Source organism: Maniola hyperantus, chromosome 18 (genome assembly GCF_902806685.2).
Source record: "Maniola hyperantus chromosome 18, iAphHyp1.2, whole genome shotgun sequence".
In the NCBI taxonomy this organism is placed as follows: Eukaryota; Metazoa; Arthropoda; class Insecta; order Lepidoptera; family Nymphalidae; genus Maniola; species Maniola hyperantus.
The window spans coordinates 1,622,196-1,646,071 of NC_048553.1; the positions used below are offsets into that span (position 1 = coordinate 1,622,196).

Here is a 23,876-nt window from a genome sequence, read left to right on the forward strand (position 1 = left end):
TAAGTAGATCGAGATATAAGGTTGGTTCTCGGTTGTAAAGTCAGAGATATAAGTACCTAGGGCTGGATCTTTACCACCGATGGATTAGTTAAAGTATTGGTTTTCTGTCGTAAAATAGATCAAGATATGAGTTTGGTTCTTGTTTGTCAAGTCAAAGATTAGGGCTGGTTCTTCATTACCGAGGGTTTAGTTAAGGTATTGGTCTCACCTGGGTCGGTCGCGTCGAGGGTGGGCGGCGGCTGGCTGAGGGGCCCGGGCGTGCCGCCGGAGCCCGGCGAGCGCACGTCGTCGTTCACCGCGCCGCCGTACGACAGCGACGACGACGGCGGCCTCTGTTGACAATGACCGGTTGGATAGAAGCAGGCTTTACTTTACACGCGGAATTCCATCATTTACAAGGAACTACAAGCGTAATTTTCTGTTTTTTTTTTTTTTTTTTGGTTTTTTTATTCAGATACAAGTTAGCCCTTCAGTGCAATCTCACCTGGTGGTAAGTGATGATGCAGTCAAAGATGGAACCGGGCTAACCTGGAAGGGGTATGGCAGTTTTTTCCAAAGACCAGCGCTGTGAGCCCATTATTGAATGAAAGTCATCAAGCATCATTGTTTTTAATCCATTGAAGGTTTGCTACGAAAAATTTATTTTATATCGCTCAGTGAACCAGCAATGTAGAACCAACCAATGTCAAAAATGAGTTTGGTGTCTTTCATATTACCTATAGTGACAATAGATGAGTTGGCGAACCACCCTGCAGCTCCTTTAGAGTATCCATGTGTTCCTAGTTCCTATAGCTTACAGCCGTACTCAGAGTCGCTTAATCCTTACTTAAGTTTAGATAAAACGAGACAGAGCTATATCTCTCACATAAATCTGTCTCGTTTTAACTCAATCTTAAGTAACGATTAGCGACTCTGAGTTCGGCTGTAAGTATAGTTTATGTCCCGCAAATTGCTAATTCGCGTGACCGCCATTTCAGTGACGTCAGCACTAGACTGAAGTTTCGAGGTGATGGTATAGGTAGATATTTTTATTTCGGCTGACGTCAAAATGACGTCATTTCGGTGTTAATGAGACATGGTTCCAGCGCAATAGCAATTTGCGGGACTTATACTTGGTAGTATTTCCGTTGTGCGCAGCTAACGATGCGCGTGCGCACGCCAGCCCGCCATTACGCGTCACCTGGCGCTAATGGCCGAATCGGATGGCGGGAACAGTCCAATTGGCTCGTTAGCGTGATTTCTTGCTAATTTTACTATTCACTAATCTTCGCCTTCTAAGAAGTTGTGTGAATGTAGGTTATAAGAAGCTGTGATAAAACAAAATAAATAAAATAAAAATATTTTTTATTTTAGAAAATATTTTTAAACCGTTGTTGAAACCTAAAAAGTGATCGTAAAAATACAATAGCAAATCATGAGCTCATGGAGTCATGATTGATACCCGTAGTAATTCCCCATGCACTGATGTAATTACCAAAAAAAAACACCACGTTAATTGGTGCTCATGTACCGCTAAATTGATTGTGAGCACTAACGATCGTTAGGTGTCTAATTACATCGGGGATTGTTTCATTTGAAATAATGGTCCCCGGCTTAATTGAATATCGTTAAGATTAGAACGGGACCTTAAGCTCATTTAAAATTTCACTTCCATCGTCTTTGTACAGAAAAAACACGACATCAATTAGTACCCTTATCATAAACTAGCTAAAAAAAATTGGAAATATTAACTAATTATCTGAACATAATATTGATATATGAGATCTATCTGTGTTTACATGTCAATAAGATTATTTATTTAAATGCGACTTTCCCAACACCGCATAATATATTCGATGACGCCTCAGTAAGTGAAATTCCTTACAAAAATAGCACACGCATAACCCAACTGGCAATTTCAATAATCATTAAAGAAACCGAGCAGACTGCGAATTTGAATTTGTATTTAGAACAGATGTCCGCCGCCACTTTCAATTACACCAATCAGATGCTGACGATGCTCAGGTCTACACTCTATTCCCTAATTTGAATATCGAACACATGTTTCCAATGTTATCCACAATTCGAGGAGTTCAGTGTTATCCATTAGAATTTTATTATTCACTTAAAACTATTTACACGCGTGTTAAATTAATTAATTTCGTGACTTAAAATTTAATATTATGATGATGGTAGGTATAATGAATGCTAAAAACATATTGTACAATTTATAAATTCTTTGACTTGAAAAATAACTTATCGTTCGGAAATGGAACGCGTTTTTCTGAAATTTATTCTTCTTTACGAATGTGTATCCTTACAAATTACAATATACTTAATTAAATTAAAACATTTTATTAAATAAGTAGTATAATTATTTCTTAATTTCTGTCTGAGAAATATTTTTTTTAGGAATAAAAATTAAAACTCGTTCAGAAATCGAAAGCGTTATGAAGTCTCAGTAAAGTTTATTTTTAAAAGGTCTCTTTCATGTCAGGAAGCGTCGCTAATGCGCTCAGTTCACACCATATGTGTGTATCAAAAATGACTTGCTCGGCGTTCAATAATTTCACATTTTATTGTTATAATTTTGTTTATCGACGGCCAGGAACGGGGAAATAATTTCGTATCGTTAGCGAATGCTGTCAGTCACCATTTGGCTAACGATCGTCAAAATAACACCTTTCGGATATAATTATTTTCCAATATTATATTTTTTCGATAAGTGTGCGTGGACACGCGATGTTTGGTCACAACTTTATGGATTTTAATTTTTTTTTTAGTGCACCACATTTTAATAATACATAGTTATCTAACAACTCTAATATTTCTTGTCACAAAAAATTCTTCGTGGAGGCAATGAATAATACCTAACAATGAAATCGTTGTTACAAACTAAAAAAGTAATTTGCGATCAGTTTTCATAGGTGCCCAAGCTAAACATCAGTTCTAACTCCTATGTATTTTTTCTCCATGTTTAGGGTTCCGTGCCTCACAATGAAAGAAGGAACCCCTAAAGCATCACTTCGCTGTCTGAATATCTCTCTGTCTGACGTGTCGGTCAAGAATCGGTCAAAAGAATCAAGGCCAAAAGTGATGAACATTGATCTTTAGAAGGAGACAGCAGATTTGTAGAGCACTGTCTCGGTCGTTCAGACCGACAAAGCGTCATATGGGTATGAGTGACAGAGACAACGCTCTACGAAGATGAAATGTCATTCTAAAGGCCGATGTTCATCACTTTCGGTCGCGTACTGTACGTCTCGTTGACCTAAAATTATGAAATTTGGCATTATTTTTACTTTACTTTATTCGTTTTTTGCAATCAACAGCGATATATACAATATAATTTTACATAATAACAGACTGAAAATAAGGCCAAATAGGATTACAATTTTTTACAGTTTTTTATTATGTAATTAGGCAAGTCTTATTTATAGCATAAGTAAAGGGAAAAAGCCGAAAACCGTGAATTTGTGGTTACATCAAAAAAAATTAAACATTGCTATTTCTTGTACGATGGTACGGGACCCTTCCTGTGCGAGTGTGACTCGCACTTGGCCAGTTTTTACTGTCTTAAAATAACATATCTGCAGTCCGAGGCGGGGTCGGCTCGTGAAGTGGTAATTTCGCCACACATTGTGGGTCGCGGGTTCGTTCCCGGAATGGGCGGGGCTCGTTCGGGATTCGGGTGAAAGTTTTTTGCGGTTTTTTCGAGATCTGTCTGTGGGAATGTTTTGTCATTCGGGTGAACGACACGTCATGTTATTAAATTAAGCTGTTTAGTTTGTTTGGGTAAAATCAGTTGGTACCTACCTACCCATATTATAATTGCGAAACTGTGTTTGTTTATTTGTTGGTTTGTCCTTCAATCACGTCGCAACGGTACAACGGATTGACGTGATTTTTTGCATGGGTCTAGATAAAGACCTGGAGAGTGACATAGGCTACTTTTTATTCCGGAAAATTAAAGAGTTCCCATGGCATTTTTAAGAAACCTAATTCCACGCGGAAGAAATCGTGGGCTAGTTTTATTATAACTGCGAAAGTGTTTGTTTGTTGGTTTGTTGGTTTGTCCGTCAATCATATTGCAGCGGAGCAACGGATCGGAGTGATTTTTTGCATGGGTATAGTTAAAGACCATGAGAGTGACAAAAGCTACTTTTTATCCCGGAAAATCAAAGAGTTCCCACGGGATTTCTAAAAAATCTAAATCCACGCGGACGAAGTCGCGGGCAGCAGCTAGTACCTAATATTTGACAGATGTCAGTTCAGGGCCAAACTAAGAGCTCACTCACTCTAGTTCACTAGGCTAACACCGCTTTACCACGGCAGGACCTTTTCCAAAATGGCCACCGAACCCATTCCCGCTAAAAGTGGTCCGAGATAAACAAACTGTGAAACAAAAGAAAACGCTACATTAAGACGTATGACCTCTCTCAAGATGACACAATAGTAAACTCTCATTTGGCAGGATTAATGGTAATGGAAAAGTCGAGTTGCCTATCCCCTCCATCTTCACAGTTCACCCCCCACCGCCCCCCGCCCCCGGGGGATGGACAGACTTGGACCATGCTTATCGGATATCTTTGATGTCATAATTTATTCCTTGGACATATTAGTTAGTTGGAAGTTGGAACCGTTTTAAGTTGAGCATGTTTTGGATGACTTCGTATAAATTGATCTGGTTTATTGCACTTGGCTTGGATCTTAGATCTATTTGTTTATTAGTTGAATTTTTTTGGGTTGTTCCGTATTCATCCTATGACGTCTCATCCCAAACATTTTTTTTCTTAACTCAACCGATTTGTATTACTTACTCATCCGACAGCAATTATTTGTTACTAGCTGATGCCCGAGACTTCGTACGCGTGAATTTAGGTTTTATAAATTCCTGTGGGAACTCTTTGGTTTTCCGGAATAAAAAGTAGCCTATGTCCTTCCCCGGTATGCAAGCTATCTCTGTACCAAATTTCGTCAAAATGATGGACCGTGACACGGATAGGCCGTGAAAGGCTAGCAGACAGACAGACAAACACACTTTCTCATTTATAATATTAGTATGGATGGATTAATAATTGTTCCATGAGTATTCCTCACTCAACCGATGTTTATAATTTTGAAATAATTCTTTCACTAAGAAATAAATACCTACTAGCTCTTCCCCGCGTCCACGTGATTTATAATCTATGTAATCTTACCACCTGATGCCCGCGACTTTGTCCGCGTGGATTAAGGTTTCAAAAATCCCGTGGGAACTCATTAATTTTCCGCGATTAAAAACTAGCCTTTAACTATACCCATGTAAAATCAATTCGTTGCTCTGTTGCGACACGAATGAAGGACAAACCAATAAACAAACACACATTCGCATTTACCTATGATATGAATAGGCAGTGATATAGATAGGTACTTAAATAATTTTAAATTGCCAAGTGAATTACAAAATGATAAAAAAAAATTTGCATCACGTTTTACCCTTTAACCAGTTGCAATAAAGAAATACTTCACGTAAAGTAAACGTTAAACAAAATGCACACCATTTCGAATTTCGAAACTCCAGCGTCCATGTTCCCACCTGGCACGGAATGGAGTAACCCGATCGTGCGCACGCGCCGCTCCAAATTCAAAACGATTTAAATATCGAACGAACTAACGTACCTACTTTACTATTGTTCTTTTATTAATTTGTGAATAGAGTTTATTGAATGTACATGGTTCTTGAGTATAATCGACTTCCTTGAAACTTTCTATGTTGTTTGTTTTCTAAACCGATTTTATAGTAGGTACCTATTCCAGTTAGTGAAATAGGCAGATCATAATATTATGCTTTGCGTCACTTAGCCAGCCTGGTAAACTACTTATGGCCTAAGCCCTTCTCATTCCGAGGAGAGGCCTGTCCTCAGTAGTGAGCCGGAGATGGCTGTCTGCCATCGGGCTGTATGACTCTACCTATTTCTATTGTCGCTTTATCAACAAAAAATAAAAATTTCAAAATGACCGCCAAGCTTTAAGTGTTTTTGCTGTATAGGGAACCCTTCGTGTGCGGGTCCGACTCACGCTTGACTGCTTTTATTACAACCATCGATTGAAACTAAATCTCCAGCTAATGTAATATAAATGATCACCCTCAAACGCCCGAAATATATTTTTTATTTGATTCGCTAATATAATTAAGAAATTTCGCGCCACCCTCCGGGGTTGCGAGTTGCAACTGCGATATAGAGCGCTCTCTGACACGCGAGCGGTGTCGGGTGTCGTGGGAACTGCACTGTATTCGATACAATGTAGTGCTTACTAGAGGCAAAGAGAGACTGCTTACCCTTACCAACTTTTCTTTATACTTTACAGTATCAGCAGATAGTCTAGTCAAAAAAGATTTTTAATATGTATTTTGAAACGCCCATACATAACTCCGATAAGTGGTGCGCGCCCGGGACCGAACCCCCGACGTTTCGAATAGAAAGCGAAAGTTGCGGGCAAAGGCTATTAAAATATCATTATCATGATCAACCCATCACCGGCTCCCCTCAGACTGAGAAGGGTTTTGGCCATAGTGTACCACGCTGGCCATACATGCGGATTGGTAGACTTCACATACCTTTGAGAACATAATGGAGAACTCTCAGGCATGCAGGTTTCCTCACGATGTTTTCCTTCACCGTTAAAGCAAGTGATATTTAATTAATTAAAACGCACATAACTCCGAAAAGTTAGAGGTGCGTTCCACTCATTAGAAAGCGGACGCCCTAACCACTAGGCTACCACAGCTATTAAAATATAAAGTCACCAAAACCTGTCATCAGACGCCATATTTTCAACATGGCGTTGGCGGCATTCTTGTCACGTGTATAAGTTTAACTGTGTACTTAGTTAAAGTTACGAGGTTCTTCCGGAACAGAGACAATTAGCGGCTATTGTACACTATTTGCATATAATACTATTGATTTATTACCACGGGGTCGATTGTAATTTATTAATCACTAATAATTGTTCTTTTCGATGTACATATTATCAAGTTGTTCGTAATAGACTCTCTAGGTCTTGGATTGTATTAATAAAAATGACGTGATTTTTTTGTTAGAGGTAGTTTATGGGGCTAGAATTCATTATTAAAGAGAATAATTAAAAAAATCATGATTTTTATTCATTTTCAAAATAGTTAATTAAGTAATAATTATTAACGTCATGCTGTACGGAAAACGATTCACAACGCGTAAACGACAAATATTTTTCAATTCTTTAACATTAAAAATATTTTCCCGCAGAAATTACTCTATTTTTATGTTAAAAAATTTAAAAAATTGTCGTTTACGGATTGTGACGTCATTATTCACCTTCCGTACAGCGTGACGTTCACGGTAAAAATAAGTAAAAATCTTTTTTCTTTAATTATTCTCTTTAATAATAATGAATTCTAGCCCCATAAACTACCGCTATACAAAAAATCACGTCATTTTATTACTACAGTTTAAGACCCTAATGATGATGAAAACCAATCAGTTTTGTTTCGCGAAAATACCTACCTACTAGTTATCTCACTTATCAGTTCCAAACCGTTTGTTTTGAGCAAAAAAACCCAATATTACCAATAAACAAACACGCAATCAGAATTAGCATCAACTTGACATGAACGTAACGATCCAAGGTCACCGTTTATGACCCCCTAATCCGCCCATAATGTCTCCAGCAGTTTAACGCTGTCCGTGATGGTACTACCAACACACCACGGCGCCTGCAGGTCATCAACCGCATGGGAACTACCACCATAACTCACGAACACGTGACAAACTGACATATTCACATAATAACCTCTATTTCAAATACATAAGATTGATTTTCAAGCGAAATAATTCAATAGGTATTTTGTGTTTATCAGATTCGCGTCGTGTCAAGTGTATTTTTTTAGATTTCCAAGATGGCCTAATTCTCAGTGCGGTATTGGATTTTTTTCTGTATATTTTTGTTATCTTTATAATATTTTGTTATGCTAATATTATTATTAGTTTTAAATAGAAACCCAAACTTCTCATATATAAAAGGAAAAGGTGACTGACTGACTGATCTATCAACGCACAGCTGAAACTACTGGACCGATCGGACTGAAATTTGGTATGCAGATAGCTATTATGACGTAGGCATCCGCTAAGAAAGGATTGTTTTTAATTCAACCCCAAGTGGGTTAATAGTGGTTTGAATTTTATGTAGTTCACGTGGACGAAGTCGCGAGCATAAGCTAGAATTATTATAAAATTCAAGATAATACGCAAAGCTCATACAATCGTTTTCCAAAAAGTTAAGACAAATTCGTGCGCCCTTATGTGTGTGATGTAATGTCGGTCTGTCTGTCTTTGCTTCTTGACTTTCCAATATTGATAGATAGCGTCATTCAGCAATGTACAGTTTTAGTCCATCTCTAGACTCTATGTAGGTACAGGTTTAAACCGTCAGGGCATTGAGAAAATGTATAGTCCAAGCACAATCAGTGTGACACATCTCTCTCGCGAATCTTGCAATGCTTTGTCGATAAACAGCCACGAAAAAGCATTATCATACTTATTGTGTTTGGAATGCTGAGGGTAGAGAAGATATGCACCAAGAAAAAAACAAAATAGCCATTCCACAGTTATTCCAACCATTAGTACCTGTATTTTCCAATAAACCTCGCGATCCAATCGGCAAGCACAAAAAGTAGTTATCTCATCCAAACACCATAGCACAGACTATGGACGCCCACACGAATTTCCCACGTACCACAGATTAAAAATCCCTCGAATAGGCTGTACAGATTATCCTTAATGATAGCTGGCGGCAATAAATATGGCGGCTAAGATGGCGGCGATACAGGGTAAAAGACACTTTGATTGAACGCACCGGACAGGCTAGATAAACGATATTTGCATATTAAATAACAATATTAATTTTCTCCTAGTCTTAGCATGGGTTTTAGCTTAGTTTATGGTGGATAATTTTTCACTCTCCCGTAAACGGCGTGTCGTTTCGTTTATCCTTTATCAGTTTCTGCTCTGTGCACACTTATTTAATTGCGTCCCCCAACCTGTCTGAGAACAATTTGTTACAAGACATACCTAGGTTCAATCTACACGTCGATACATGCTTGACGAACTAGCTCTATCAAGCATTCATCATAGCATTCGATTTTGCTAGTGGTTAGAACACACTGTCACAGTTCACATCACAGTTGGTGTCAGCTAGTTAACCTCCCAGTCTGCCAGGGTGCTGCTGGTCCCATTAGGATACGTTGAGGGGAAGAGCAGTATTCGGGCCGGTGCACCCCGGTAACATGGCTAATAATTTCTCTTCGGGGATATTGTTGTTGAAAATTCAACCCTTAAGGGAGTGAAATTGGGGTTTGAAATTTGTGTAGTCCACGCGGACGAAGTCGCGAGCATAAGCTAGTTAGTACAAGTACATAATATGTAGACCATGGATAGTATTAGTATGGATTTTAGTGTCACATCGTTCAGGTGACCTTGTTCCTTGTTCGCTATTTTAGAAATGCTAGGATCATCTTTAGGATTAAGGTATGAGCTAGGCTAGGGCGAAAAAGGCGATGTAAAAGTATCTACGTCACAATCTGGTGACGATACAATCTCAAATAGAGTCTAGCATCATTTCCTGGTACTCGCTAGGTTGTGGGCAATGGTTTTAAATTGCTGTATTAATTTTAATTAAGCTTCTCGGCGGAATCTCGCGTATGCAAATAAGGACATTGCATATAAAGCTGATGCTTTCTCGGATTGCATTAGAAATATTATGTTTCTACTTGTTTTCTACCTTTGCTTAGGGCTGTTTAAAAAAAAAAACTTCTCTCTTTTGAATTTGAGGATTTCAAAGCTCTCAACACTACAACCACTACTCATATCATAAAATAATACGAAAGTTTGTTTATTTGTTGATTCATTGATTTGTTGGTTTATCCTTCAATCACACTGCAACGTAGCTTAGTAATCAACGAGTCCCATGGTATATTAAAACTGCGATTTCACCCGCATGGATTTAGGTTTTTTTTTAAATGCCGTGGGAAATCTTTGCTTTTCAAGGATTACCTGTTACCTGTCATTTACCGGGACGCAAGCTACCTCTGTACCAAATTTCATATAGGTACCTAAATCGGTTAAACGGATGGGTCTTAAGAATCCTGTGGGAACTCTTTGATTTTTCGGGATAAAAAGTAGCCCTAGTATGTCTATCCCCGGGATGACTATTCGGTAGTGAAATACACTAGCAGTCAGACACACTTTCGCATTTATAGTATAGATTTCTTAAATATTATATTCCTATACCGAAGAATTAGAGCAAATTCAATAGCTAATCAGCAGTAATTGTGTTGCAATAGCACCAGGTTGCGATTCGGTTACCATTGTTCGGCTGTAACCCGAGCCGGCACACTCCGCAACCCTTCGCAACCCGGCGCAACCCTCGCGAGGGGACGTGCGAACGAAAACATATTGCCCACGCTGTTTGACGGTAGCTTTGTTCTATCAACTCTATGGTTTATTGTTTGTTATGTGGTCTGGATTACAGTTCTCTTTATTTGGCACTAACTGTACTTATAGTTCGTTCATCGTAACTTGACGCGTGCAGCGTGAGTAATATTATGTTGGCACCATTGCAAATCACACAATAACAAACCTTAAGTCCTAAGGAATAAAGAAACAAAGCAATGGTGCCAACATAGTGCCACGCGTCAATTTATGAGGAACGGACTTTATAAGAAGTACCTATTCAAAATTACATCACTGCCCATATTGTAAATTCGAAAGTGTATTAGTTTCTCCTTCAATCACGCCGCAACAGAGAGGAAGGCTATTGGGCCGTGGCTAGTTACCACCCTACGGGTAAATACGTGTCGCCAAGCGATTTAGGCGTTCCGGTAGGATACCCTGCAGAAGCCGATATAGGGTAAGGGTTTGATAAAAATACCATACCCCTTCCAAGTTAGCCCGCTACCATCATTTAGGCACACCAAAGAGCCTAACATGCGCCCCACGAGAAAATTTAGAAAATAGGCATTTTCTCGTGTTTAGACGAAATTTTCATGTGGGCGCATGTTACACGTGGTAAGATCACAGTCAAGGGCTAACTTGTATAGAATTTAAAAAGAACATTTTATTCCTTTTTGAATACTAATCTAATTTGTAACTAACAAATGACTACCCCCCTTTCTTTATAGGTTGCAGATGTCAAGCGACAACCGCCGCGCGTAAAAAATAACTGGCAAAGGCATGTAAAGAACAAAATAATAATTCGCAGCAGGACGTCTGCCACGCTGTGCGCACGCGCAGTATATTACTTGCGTACCTACGTAGTGCGTACCATTTCGCTGCTAGATTTCTTTACCCTATTAAAATTTAAATTGTTTATTTTTTGTGAGTCATTTATGGTTCCGTACCTGAAGGTTGCCAACGGACCCTATTACTAAGCCTCCGCTGTCCGTCCGTCCATCCGTCTGTCCGTCTGCCACCACGCTGGGAGGCTTGATACACCTTTGAAACGTTATGGAGAACTTTCATGCACGCAGATTTTCTCACGATGGTTCACTTCACTTTTAAAGCAATTGGGTATTTACTTAACTGCATCAAAAATAAATTATTTCTCAGTGATTATTAAATTGAGAGCCTTCCAAAACACGTAAAATCCACTTCCTTTGTTAGTAACCATTTTAAATTATCGATTAAACTAAAAAAGTACGTCATTATGATGTGACGTCACATACCAGTATTTCATAGAATGTCGCAAAATAAGTGCGCGTTTTGACGTTTGATAAAAAGTTACTGATTTGACTAGTTGTCAAATACCGTATTTCTTAAAACACAGGTAACTCCGAAAAGTTAGAGGTGCTTGCTAGTGTCAAACCCTAGACTCCCTGAATAGGCAGCCGAAGTCTTAACACTTGGAAGGCAGTTAGCAGAATCTAATTCAAACAGCCAAGCTATTCTAAGTATCCAACTTCGTCGAGGTGCCGATGCGTCTATCCGTGCCAATTCTATTAAACATTTGCATACGTTTCGAGAAGCCAATTAACAAACAATATTCACCAATGCATACCGCTACACTTCCAGGATGCACTCGCAACTTGTAACCATTAACCTATAATCAATATTATGTTCACGTCAAGGTTCAGACGCTGGGCAGACGAACCGGGGTTATTAATATTAACTAACAGAGAATATGCACTCTACCACACGTCATTAGCTATTCAATGTAACGGAACGGTAGGGCATAAATAATGCAGGGACCGTAGACCATGGGCAGCGACTCCCGATTCAGTGGAGGATTATCTTTTAGTCGATGGCCGAGGAATTACTAATGTTTATGAACCTTAAACGGTAGATCATAATACAGCTATATTCCTATCATATATTAATAAATCATCGGTAAGAGTAGCTCAATTATAATTCCTTATGAATGATGTAGTACACGATGCCGAATGTCTTGGTATTTCGATATTTATAGGTTACGACATAAAATGAAGTCAATAAAATTGTACCTTTCACAATTTTAGTTTAATTAAACCCCAAAGTTAAATTCACAAAGTAAAACGACTGAATTTCTATAGACCTTACTTCGACTTTGCTCAGAGACTCTTGACTCTAGGTAAAGTCTCAGCAAAGTCAAAGCACGCTTAGATCTCAACCTAAGGTTGTTTTCATCAACGTTAGATACAACTAGATTCTCTAAATCTAAAAGAATACTCACTTAACTTTTACTTTTCCCTTCAATCACACCGCAACAGAGCAACTCAATGTATGTAATTTTTTGTTTGTATATAGTTAACGACCTAGAGAAAAGAAAGTAATTCTCATGAGAGTTTTAAACCCCTAAATGACAAGTTAAACGAAAACGAAGCTGCGGGTATCAACTATGCTTATTACATAAACTAATTCTAATTTAGGACTCATTAAGACATAATCATTTGCAGTTGTCTGATAACACTTTTCAGCGGATCAAATACCAGATACAAAGCCTAGTATAGGTTGTAAAGACGCACATACTTAATTTAAAAATCTAGGACTTATAGCCGTCATTCATGATATTGTTTATGACTTTTCATCAGACCATGCACTAGAATACCAATACCTAGACGTCGATTGCTATGCGCCGCACACTCACATTAGAGTCGAAGTGTCAGACAACAGACTAACGAGCTTCCTCTGAACTTCCGCTGCTAATTGAATGTCTAATAGAATTTTTACGGGTGTTATTCAAATAGGATCGGGTCTAGATCCCGATTTGGCTCGGGTTTTACCATTAAGGGACCGGGAATTTTTAATTGATTGTTTTATCGCTTTTGAAGTGTAGGATCTGGTTGTCTTTAATGGACGAGCGATGGAGAATTTAATCAGAATTAGATTAGGTTCTGTCAAGGGAAGAACATAAGATCATTGGTCAATAGTTATGAAATGTAAGGTACAAGTAGAGCCATAATGGCTAATTATTTTAGAATACTTCTACTGAGATGACATAACCAAAAATCATACTGTCAAAAAAATGCTACAACAACTATGAGAAACAAATTTTGTTTCGTTGATATATTATGCTACGATCTAAGCAAAATGTTAAAAGTCAAAATATATGAAAAACTTGCTTAAGGATCGCATGTGTTAAAACACAAACAATTGTCTATTATTAATGTATATGTACGTTAATGGTACCTAGTACCTACTAGGTTAGAAACCTTAACGCAAGTGCCAACAACTACAAATTTTTAACTCAATCAGATGGACGATACGCGAACGCATAGGTGACGAACAGACAAGACAAACATTATTTTTACTCATTAGGTATGCAAATTCGAGAGCGTCGACTAGTTTTAATAACAATCGTCTTGAATAAAACATTCAAATTAACCCCAAACTATAATCCCCATAAAATTAAACAGTCAATAACGGAAACCACAATTTAAATCCAATAGAGATCGTATTTAAATTTCAAACAATTATAAAGCAGTCCGTCAATGGCCGCCACGGTGTTCAATGGAGTTTTTACAGAAAGCACTCATTGTAGGCGGCTTAAAGGGTTTCGCGACAATACGGCCCGAGTTTAATTAACCGGAGCTTAAAGCTTAATTGTAAGTGCAGTTAAGCCCTGTTACACGTGTCGGAGTCTCTCAGGGCGACGACGTCTGGGACCGCTGCTTTACAATTGATATTGAAATGACTTTTGTGAATTTTTTCAATTGATTTTTCGTTCATGTCAAACACCGTTAAGTAGACTGGTCTTTGTGAATAAATTTTGTTGACATTTTCTTTGTGTATTTATTGTAGTTACTTTTCTTGATGGAAAAATAGGTATCTATTCTGGAAAAAATTCTCATACATCGTTCTCCTTCGACAAAATTATCGTTCATCCCAAGCTCGCCTAAACAAGAGTGAATAGGCATCTTCTAGGTAAACGCGTCTCATCTTAGGCCTCATCATCACTTTCCATCAGGTGTGATTGTGGTCATGCGTTTGCCTATCCATACTTCTATACTTCCATACTAATATTATAAATGCGAAAGTGTGTCTGTCTGTCTATCTATCTGTCTGTCTGTCTGTCTGCTAGCTTTTCACGAGCCATTCAACTGATTTCGACGAAATTTGGTACAGCGATAGCTTGCATCCCGGGGAAGGACATAGGCTACTTTTTATTCCGGAAAACCAAAGAGTTCTCACAGGAATTAAAAAAATCTAAATTCACGCGTACGAAGTCGCGGGCATCAGCTAGTAACAAATAAATGAAACTTTCCTTATTTGCAAGATTCCCTTTATAATGTTAACAAAAGAACAAGGCCAGATTATTAAAAATTAGAGCTAGTGCATAAAGACGATTTAGTTTATATTTTTCGCTGAGCCAAGCAGCGAAAAGTCGCTGGTGGTAGAAAATAGTATTTTAAACAAGTTTAAAGAAAAAAAACACAGCCTTAATGTAAACTACAGTTCTCCAATAAAACATATAGGTTATAACACAAGGTTTTATCTGAAGCCCGCAGCAACCCAAACGCGCCTAAACTCTCCTATTTACGGCTTATTTGCACCCGCGAGCAATCCACAAGGAAACCAAACAGCAATTACCACACAAAAACAAATACTAAAGGAAAAATCATTAGGGGAGCGCGAGGGGATGATTACAAAGGAAAACATAGCACGAGTGGAGTCATTATGTGCCGATTGTTCAGCAGTTTGCTGCAGGGCAGTGGGTTCGACAATGGGCCGGGTGAGATTACGTCTGTCGGCTGTGACGGGTGGGGCGGTGAGAGCAAACACGAGTTGTTGTTTATTGTCAACGATGGTTCAAAATTGCAAGCACAACACCGCCAATGGATGACTATTTTTAGGGTTCCGTACCTCAAAAGGAAAAACGGAACCTGTATAGGATCACTTTGTTGTCTGTCTGTCTGTCAAGAAACCTAGAGGGTACATCCCGTTTCTATAAGGATCCCGTTTATCCTTTTGAGGTACGGAACCCTAAAAAGCTGTACCTACAAAAGATTCAAAAGGTTACTTGGTTTAACGATAAAATCAAAATTAGGTAATTCAATATTGAAATCATTAGTTTACTTCGTAATATATAACACAAACGACACGACGAAGCTAAGAAACAACTCAGGTATTTAAACCCCGTCTCTCTCAACGAATGTCATAATAAATAAGTCTTTGGTTTCTATTATTCATGTCCTGCATAAATCTAGGGTCAAAACTGCTTGTTTCTTGAAACCTAACACCTCTCGCATGTGACCTGTGACCCCACATTTACACAAGTACCTATAGCATACCTAGGATAGACAAGCACCAACGTTTAATATTTTAACGTCATTCAACTAGATGTATTTTCGACTAAGATGGATGGAAAATTGTCCAGATTTTGAAATCCAAAATAATTTTAACAGTCCTATGATTGGGTAAATTATTAGATACTTACCTATTTAAGGTTTATTTAATATCAATATTTCTAGGTATATATAGACCTACGTAACTCTTTATTATTCATTTCAGTCGTCAATAATAAATCAGTCATTCTTTTATTAGCCGTTACAGACATAACAACAGATTTTAAAAACAAGTCTCACAGCCAACAGATTACAGATATCCCATAAGTAGCTCCAATTTTCTTTAAATATTCCTAAGAAATAGAAAAAAGAAACAAACACCATACCATTACCAAACAGTAAAATATGTCAGAAAGGAAAACGCTCTTAAACATGTAGAAATAAAGGAAAAACTTTCAATATAAAGAGAGAACTTAGCAAAAGATGATTGAAACAAGCCCGAGAAAACTTCGAGACACGTCCCTCCCTAAGTGTATTAAACCGCCTAAACTTTCACAAAAAGTGAAAGGAGACAATGTGAAATAATATAAATACTTTCAATAATAAAAAGTTGATATTGGCATAAGTTTTTGCGTTTGGTCCAATGAGCAAGCGAAAGGTAGTCTGCTGTTTTCATCTGAATGCATTGCACATACTAGACTAGCTAGAATCTTAAATAGGCGTTTAAAAAAAAGATAAATAAATATAACAGAATTTAAAGAATTTTGGCCAAATAAACTTTTACTTTCGAATCGTCAAGTGAATCATGTAATATGATTTGAATTATTATAATAAGTATTTTACTAATTATTTCACATCATTATATGACTTCAAACAATTGTAATTAATTTAGTACTATTAATTAGAAGTACTATATTAAAAAAATTACGGCATTTAGAATCACATTTCGGATTTGTAGAGCGTTGTCTCTGTCACTCATACATATATGACGTTTTATCGGTCTCAACGACTGAGACAGCGCTCTACAAGTTTGCTATCTCCTTCTAAACGTCCATGTACATTACTTTCGGCCGCGTACTGTAAATTCAATTTTGTTTATGACGTGCGGCTGCGCCAGACGGGCGCAATTTACTTCACTTCACGTGAGGAATTGAATGTTTTATGAAGCTGTCAAAATTAGCATGTTGAAATCGAGTTGTAAGCAAAACCCATAGGCAAAACCGAATAGCAGTCCACAAAAACTTTTGTTTACCCATCTAGTGTGTGTTATGTAGAGGTCATTGGAGTTAACATCATATTGTGTCATTTGCTAAAATGCATTAGCAAAATGGTTTGACTATGGCCGGCACAAAATCGCTGTAGCTTGTGACTTGATTAATATCAAAGTTGGACAATAGGGAGAATCTTGGGAGAGAGCATTTCCATTGCCACGATAAGCACGTCGATGCGGGAATAGAAGGGCGAAGTAACCTTGTCTATTGGCAACTTCCTCGGAATGTTTCCCGACCATAAACAAAAGAAGTTACGTGCGCTTTTAGCGCCAATGGGTACATCATTTTGCGCTTAATGTGTGGGGGTGGCTTTTATACTTTTTTAACTTGCTCTGGATCCATGGTCAGAAGTTTTTTCTTTTTTTCTGTTATTTCAATGTTCAATTTATGACTACTTTGTCTCTGAATAAAATTATTAAAAGATAAACTTTGTGAATTTGTATGGTTATGGCATTCCCGAAACTTTAGTTCTTGCACAATAATACATGTTGTCTACCAATCCGCACATGGCCAGCGTGGTAGACTATGGCCAAAACCCTTCTCACTCTGAGAGGAGACCCGCGCCTGTAGTGAGTTGATCATGATGATGATGATGATAACACTGATGGGACGGTAAGGGAGATATCAAGCGTAGGAATACCAGCTTTACGTATCTAGAATATTACCTTCGCATTCGCAGACGAAAAAATAATGACCTCAATTTTTTGTGTAAATACAAAAATTGACTGTTGACTGACCATAATTGGTCATGGTTATTATCACAACCATCTGTATACACAACACGCTTATCCAGATTAGACACCAGGAACCAACTACATGAAAAAAGAAAACAAGATAAAGAAAAATGAAAAGCAAATGTAGAAGAAAATAATAAAAATATAACAAATAACCGACGCGACGTCCATCGGAAGGTCTCGGGTGTCAGGAAGTTAGCAAAGTTTTTATTTGAATCGACGGAGATCAATCTACTGCAAACAGGTGATGTTTGTCGAACAGTATTGTGTATTTTGTAACTTTTATTAGAGGTAAAATTTTTTTTGGCCACAAATACGAAGTTTTTTATTCATGAAGTAGTTTATGCCCGTAGCCTTATATCGTCCGCATGGACTACAAAAATTTCAAACCACTATTTTACCCTCATAGGTGTTGAATTTTCAAATATCCTCTCTTAGCGGATGTCTATTGTCTACGTCATAATAGCTATCTGCATGCCAAATGGTGTATGGAAGTCCCTACAAGAGACCTATGTCTAACTGTCTATCAGTTGATGATGATGATTATGAATTATGATTATGATGCACTGGTTTGAAAATAATAATATTAGTAAAGAAAGTAGGATCAATATTAAAAGGCTAACTAAAGTTATTCCAAAAAATCGATTATTAAGTTTCATAAGATTTTGATTGTTAACTGCGAATGTCGATTATTATATCCTTAAGATGAAATTTAAATTAAGTGGCCACACAAATAATTGGCGCTAATAGAGATAAATTTATTAGTTATAAACTTAAATCTAACGTTACACTTGTCGCTTACCAATAGGTATCCACCGCCAATAAAAGATTATATCGCTCATAAATCATCGGATCATAAACCATAGAGTATAAAGTCGGAACATCGACAATAAACCTTGATACAACGCTCGCTACATGGGAAATATCACGGACACTTGAGAAGTTCGATAAGTGATAAACCAATAAGTGATAACAGATCTTGTGCGAATAATATGACCGATAAGAAGTTTTGGGAATTTGATATCACAACAAAATATTTAGTTCTTAAATTTTAAATTATCTCACCACTATAGAGTATTATTATTTGTTTTCTGCAAGTATATTATTTTAATAAAAGGAGAAACTGATGGATAGCTCAAACCACTGGGTCTAGAAAATTAAAGTTTTGCATGTGTTCTGCCTATAACGCGAATACACCATAGAAAAAAATTGTGATAGTTTCACTAGATTTTAATTTTGTCGTATATTCTCGGCACAAATATAAGGTTTAAAAAAATTGTAAACATGAATTAGGACATTTGCAAAAATTAGGAGAAAAGATAATTCATTTCTCTAGAAATGTAGAATATTTTAATTTTAATAATAACTCCCTTTAACACCCAGAACACTAAAACACAAAGTTGTCATATCCTTTCAATATTTTGTGGGAGCTACTAAATAAATTAACATGATTTTTGTTTTAATTCCACTATTTAATGAGACAGGAATTTGTGCAGCTGTGGGAAACAAGAATGTAGTTATTTTACATTTAGGTACGTATGTGGATAAACAAAACTCCGCAGTAATTTATTATAATCTAACTTTCGTTTTCACCAGATCCGATACGATTTTCATTGCGTGTAAGATCATCATTAGGACTACAACGCGTTATGGATGAAAACTATGAATTTTTATTACTAAATACACACGCCATAATAACCCATATGATTATAGCTATAAGAACCAAAATGGGTTGTCAACGTCGCAGTTCATCACGCTGATAAAATCTTCCAATGTCGATAGAAAAATTAATGGCTCTAAGTTTCATAACATTAAATATAACGGTAATGTATGTAGGAAAAGTAAAATCGAGTTTTATACACACAACAACAGTTTAGTATATGTACAAATATTCAACTCGACATAGATTGATTTTTGAAAATAATTTTGAGGAATCTATAACTAAAATGAACTATGAAAAATAAAAATAAATTATTTACCAAAAAACATTTTTTAAAATTTTTCCTGTCCGATGGTCCTATGTTTTAGTATTTATTTCCAATTAGTCGTTCTCCAAGTCTAGTCCAATTGATTTGGCCAAATTAGACTTAATTCTCATATGCAAATCAAGGGAAAAAATAAAGATTATTTTAAGGCATACTGATCCTTCGGCCTAGGTAAGTACATAATATGTAGATAGCAGATACGACTTCTGATAAAAAGTATATCTTTTTTTGCTTTCGGCATCAATTCTGTTAATATAATCTACGATACTTACACAAGTATTGCCCCTTTTAAAACATAACATTTACTAATGAAAGGAGAGTGTATCAATTCCTAAGCTAACATTGGCTGTTTCTAATAATAGCAAGCACCCCAAGATCCACCCTTTAAGAATTCCTGACTAATAGAATGCGGATAGACAGACAGACAATCCATCACGGCACCCCTCGGGATATATTATTTATGGGGACATACAGCATCCACAGCTAATCTTTCAATATCTTGAGAATTTCGGAGACATCGACGGGGATTCAGGAATACCGACTGATAATAATAATGAAATTGGAAACGAACTTAATGCTATAGGAATAAAGGTTACGTTTGCAAATCAAAAAACTGCCGAAGATGCTGTTATAGTGAAAGCAGATGGAACCCTAAATGCTAATGCAGATGCTACAGCCTTTATTTCAAAAGCGATAAAGTTTATTTTTGATTGTATAACCGGTAATGTTATCGTGGTACGGTTACAATAATTGCAGGATTTGTTTGTTTTGGTTTGGTACGAGAGTAATGGCATTGCATTGGATGGAAATGTAATTAATGGTGCTTCCTTAATGAATTTACGCTATGAGAACCGCGCGATGGAATCGGATCGTGATATGGTTAGATATTATAGAAAATTGCATTAATAGATGCTAATGGAACTTTAATATAAAGAACCATATTGATAGTGAAAAGTTTCTAATTTTTATAGAATTTATTGACTGTCGAAAGCTTTCAGCACTAAAACTACATGTTTTTAAAGAGGAACCCTTAATAGTATAACTTTGTTGTCTGTCTGTATGTCTGTCAAGAAACCTATAGAGTACTTCGCATTTATCTGGAATCATGAAATTTGGCAGGAGGCAATGTCTCTGGTACAAGTTAAGGGAAAAATCCAAAAACAGTGAATTTGTGGTTCCATCACAAAAAATAAAAGATATGTGTTCCTAGAACAATAATTAGTGTACAAAATCACATCAAGATGGCGCTGATCGTCATTAATTTGCAAATATTTATCATACTGGTTTGAGGTTTCTTGTACAATGGTGCGAAACCCTTCGTGTGTGAGTCAACTCGCACTTGACTGGTTTATTTAAAGATTTTAGAAAAATGTTGACTGACTGCAAATAGTGAAGATAATAATTATGGTCAATCTCTTTACTGTTTAAGCCTTGAGAGAGACCTAGAGTTTCTTAGCAGCTTCTTTTGGTAGAACCATCATTCATAAAACTACTCACTAATAGTAGAGTCTCCAAAGTTATTCAAAAACAGGTTCTTTAATAGATCTAGACCACATCTATCAAATAAAGTGTTTATTGTTTTATGATTAGGTTATTTATTCCTAACGTCCTCTAAAAATAAGCTAGAATTCTTGCTGAAACAAGGACGTTACCCTAAGGCGATTGCACGTAATAGTGTTGTAATATATTTTGTCTACGTCAAACGCAGGCGTGGAAACTTGAAATCGTTCCAATTATTTCTTTAAAAGCATTTTCTAATATCTCTCCACTAAAATACTTTGTAAATATACAGATATGCTTTATTATTTGGTTTTAGGTCTCTATACCTATTGGAATTCTATTCCATTAGTTTTATTGAAAAATATGTTTGAGCTCTACGAAAAGGCTTTCAAAAAGTCATATTTGAGTACAGATTATTTTGAAATTGAATTTGGTAACATAAAATTGGAAATGTTGGGGTAGGTACATTTTTTTTTAGCCCTTTCTAGCACCTTGGGATCCCACCGTCTATCGGTTTTTTGAACTGTGTGCCCAGCCCATTGCCACTTCAGTTTCGCAACCGTTTACTATGTCGTTTACTCTGATTCCCCTATAGATCTCTTCATTACTGATCGGATCACGCCATTGCTTGCTGATTGAGTCAGCTTTCTTATTCCTAGATTCTGGGACTTTATGCAAAGCAAAATTTGAATTCAAATAGACTACTTACTATATCATAAGAAGCACAAGAGTTATTCTTACAACCCATCATACATTTAAGGATACCCTAAAATTTATATTAACGCGAACAGACCTAGTTACCTTCTTTTCAGGCACATACAAACTGTGGGATCAACTCCCTTCGACGGTGTTCCCTTTAGATTACAACATGGGCTTATTCAAGGGGCGGACCAACAAATTCCTAAAAGGCCGGCAACGCATCGGCGGTTCCTCTGGTGCTGCAAATGTTCATGGGCGCCGGTAATCACTTAACATCAGGTGACCCTTCTGCTCGTTTGCTCGCTATCTCTATTTTTTTTTAAATTCTGAGTGAAATACTAGCGCACTATCCTTTAGTTACAAAAACCCAAAGTATCACAATATCGAATTCTCCCAGAAACATAATTAGAATCATCTGACGTGTACAAAAACACACAGACACATTCTCAAATGGAGATTAAATTAAAGTTAAAACTAAATAGAAGCCAAGGCGTCCGACTGTTTCTATAAATACGGCACTTAGTGAGAGGGAAAAACATTTTTTCGAGCAGAGGGCCGAGAATAGCTCCCTGAGGGACTCGCGACCGGAGTACTGCAGTCACTCTTTACCTAATCCTCCTTAGTGAATTTTGTTATTATTTTTAGATTTTAGAAAATATCCAAGGGCTTTATAACATAACGGGCGTAGGTATACGCAAAAATAAATGAAATAAAAATGATGTAATGAAAATGCGTCTTACCAAAGCTGAACAATTATTGTCTAAAAAAGTTAATGATAACTTACCTGAAACAAAATTAAAAATTATAACTTAAAATAATAGGTAGAAAAAATAAAATACATAGGTACCTGATCAAAAACAATGAAGCAAAAAGAAAATTGATAAGCACCCAATTCGACCTAAATTCCATCTTTTTCGGACACAGATTATTTGGTGATAACGATGATTTAAAAAATATGCATGTCTATCTTACAACATAAGTAAAAAAACTGAACTGGTCAAGTGCGAGTCGGAACACGCATAAGAGTTCCGCAGGCATGCTAGTTGCTAAAAACTTCGGCAGTCATCATTTTAATTTCAATACGTTTCACGCAAGACCGTGGCGTGTGGAAGTCCCTTCAAGAGATATAGGTATCTTGTAGGGACTTCTACATCTTGCAGGAACATAGATCCAGCAGTGGACGTCAATCGGTTGATGATGATGATGGTTTCTATAAGTGTGCTAACTTTGAACTTAGCAGCTCTTTTAATGGTTGTGACACACAGACAGACGGACCTACGGACTGAACTAGGAAGTGATCCAACAAATTCCTAAAAGGCCGGCAACGCATCGGCGGTTCCTCTGATGCTGCAAATTTCATGGGCGGTGGTAATCACTTAACATCAGGTGACCCGCCTTCACGTTTGCTCACTTTCTCTATTAAAAAAAAAAGTAGGTAGGTCCTTGATTTACTACGGAATTCTAAAAATGGTAGGTATCTAATATTCAAAAATAGAACACCCAAAAATATCCGTTAATAACCTAACCTTTCGCAACTAACCGGCCACGCCAGAACAAATCGACGAGTTCTTAATTTAAAAATGCCCGCTCATAATCGAAGCGCAGGCGCAACTCATTATGGTACTTGTAACGAGCGTCCGTAAATCAAGCGAACACGACCGGCGTCATACTGATGAGATCAGGAATATCGATTCCACTTCTCGATTTCGGAATATCGATTTTCTTTTGATATTCTATTACACTTTCGGTCATTAGGCTTTGTTATTAGCTGGAGATGTTGACGAGGTCAGATAACAGCTGGAAGGTTTTAATATAGTTGGTTTTTTGGTTGAAAAGGGTTTTTGATGAGTAGGAGAAGATGAGACAAAAAATATCGATTGCGATTCCATGTGTCGATTACGGAATATCGATTATACTTTTTGGTCATATTATG

General features: G+C 37.1%; 1 protein-coding gene across 1 annotated transcript in view; it reads right to left on the minus strand.

Moving 5' to 3' along the window:
* Positions 1-23,876, minus strand: part of hth (Meis homeobox homothorax) — a 527,706-nt gene that overhangs the window by 346,144 nt on the left and 157,686 nt on the right. Inside the window, exon 7 of the mRNA XM_034978385.2 lies at positions 209-332. Within this exon, the coding sequence (XP_034834276.1) occupies positions 209-332 (124 nt within the window). The remainder of the gene's footprint in view (positions 1-208; positions 333-23,876) is intronic.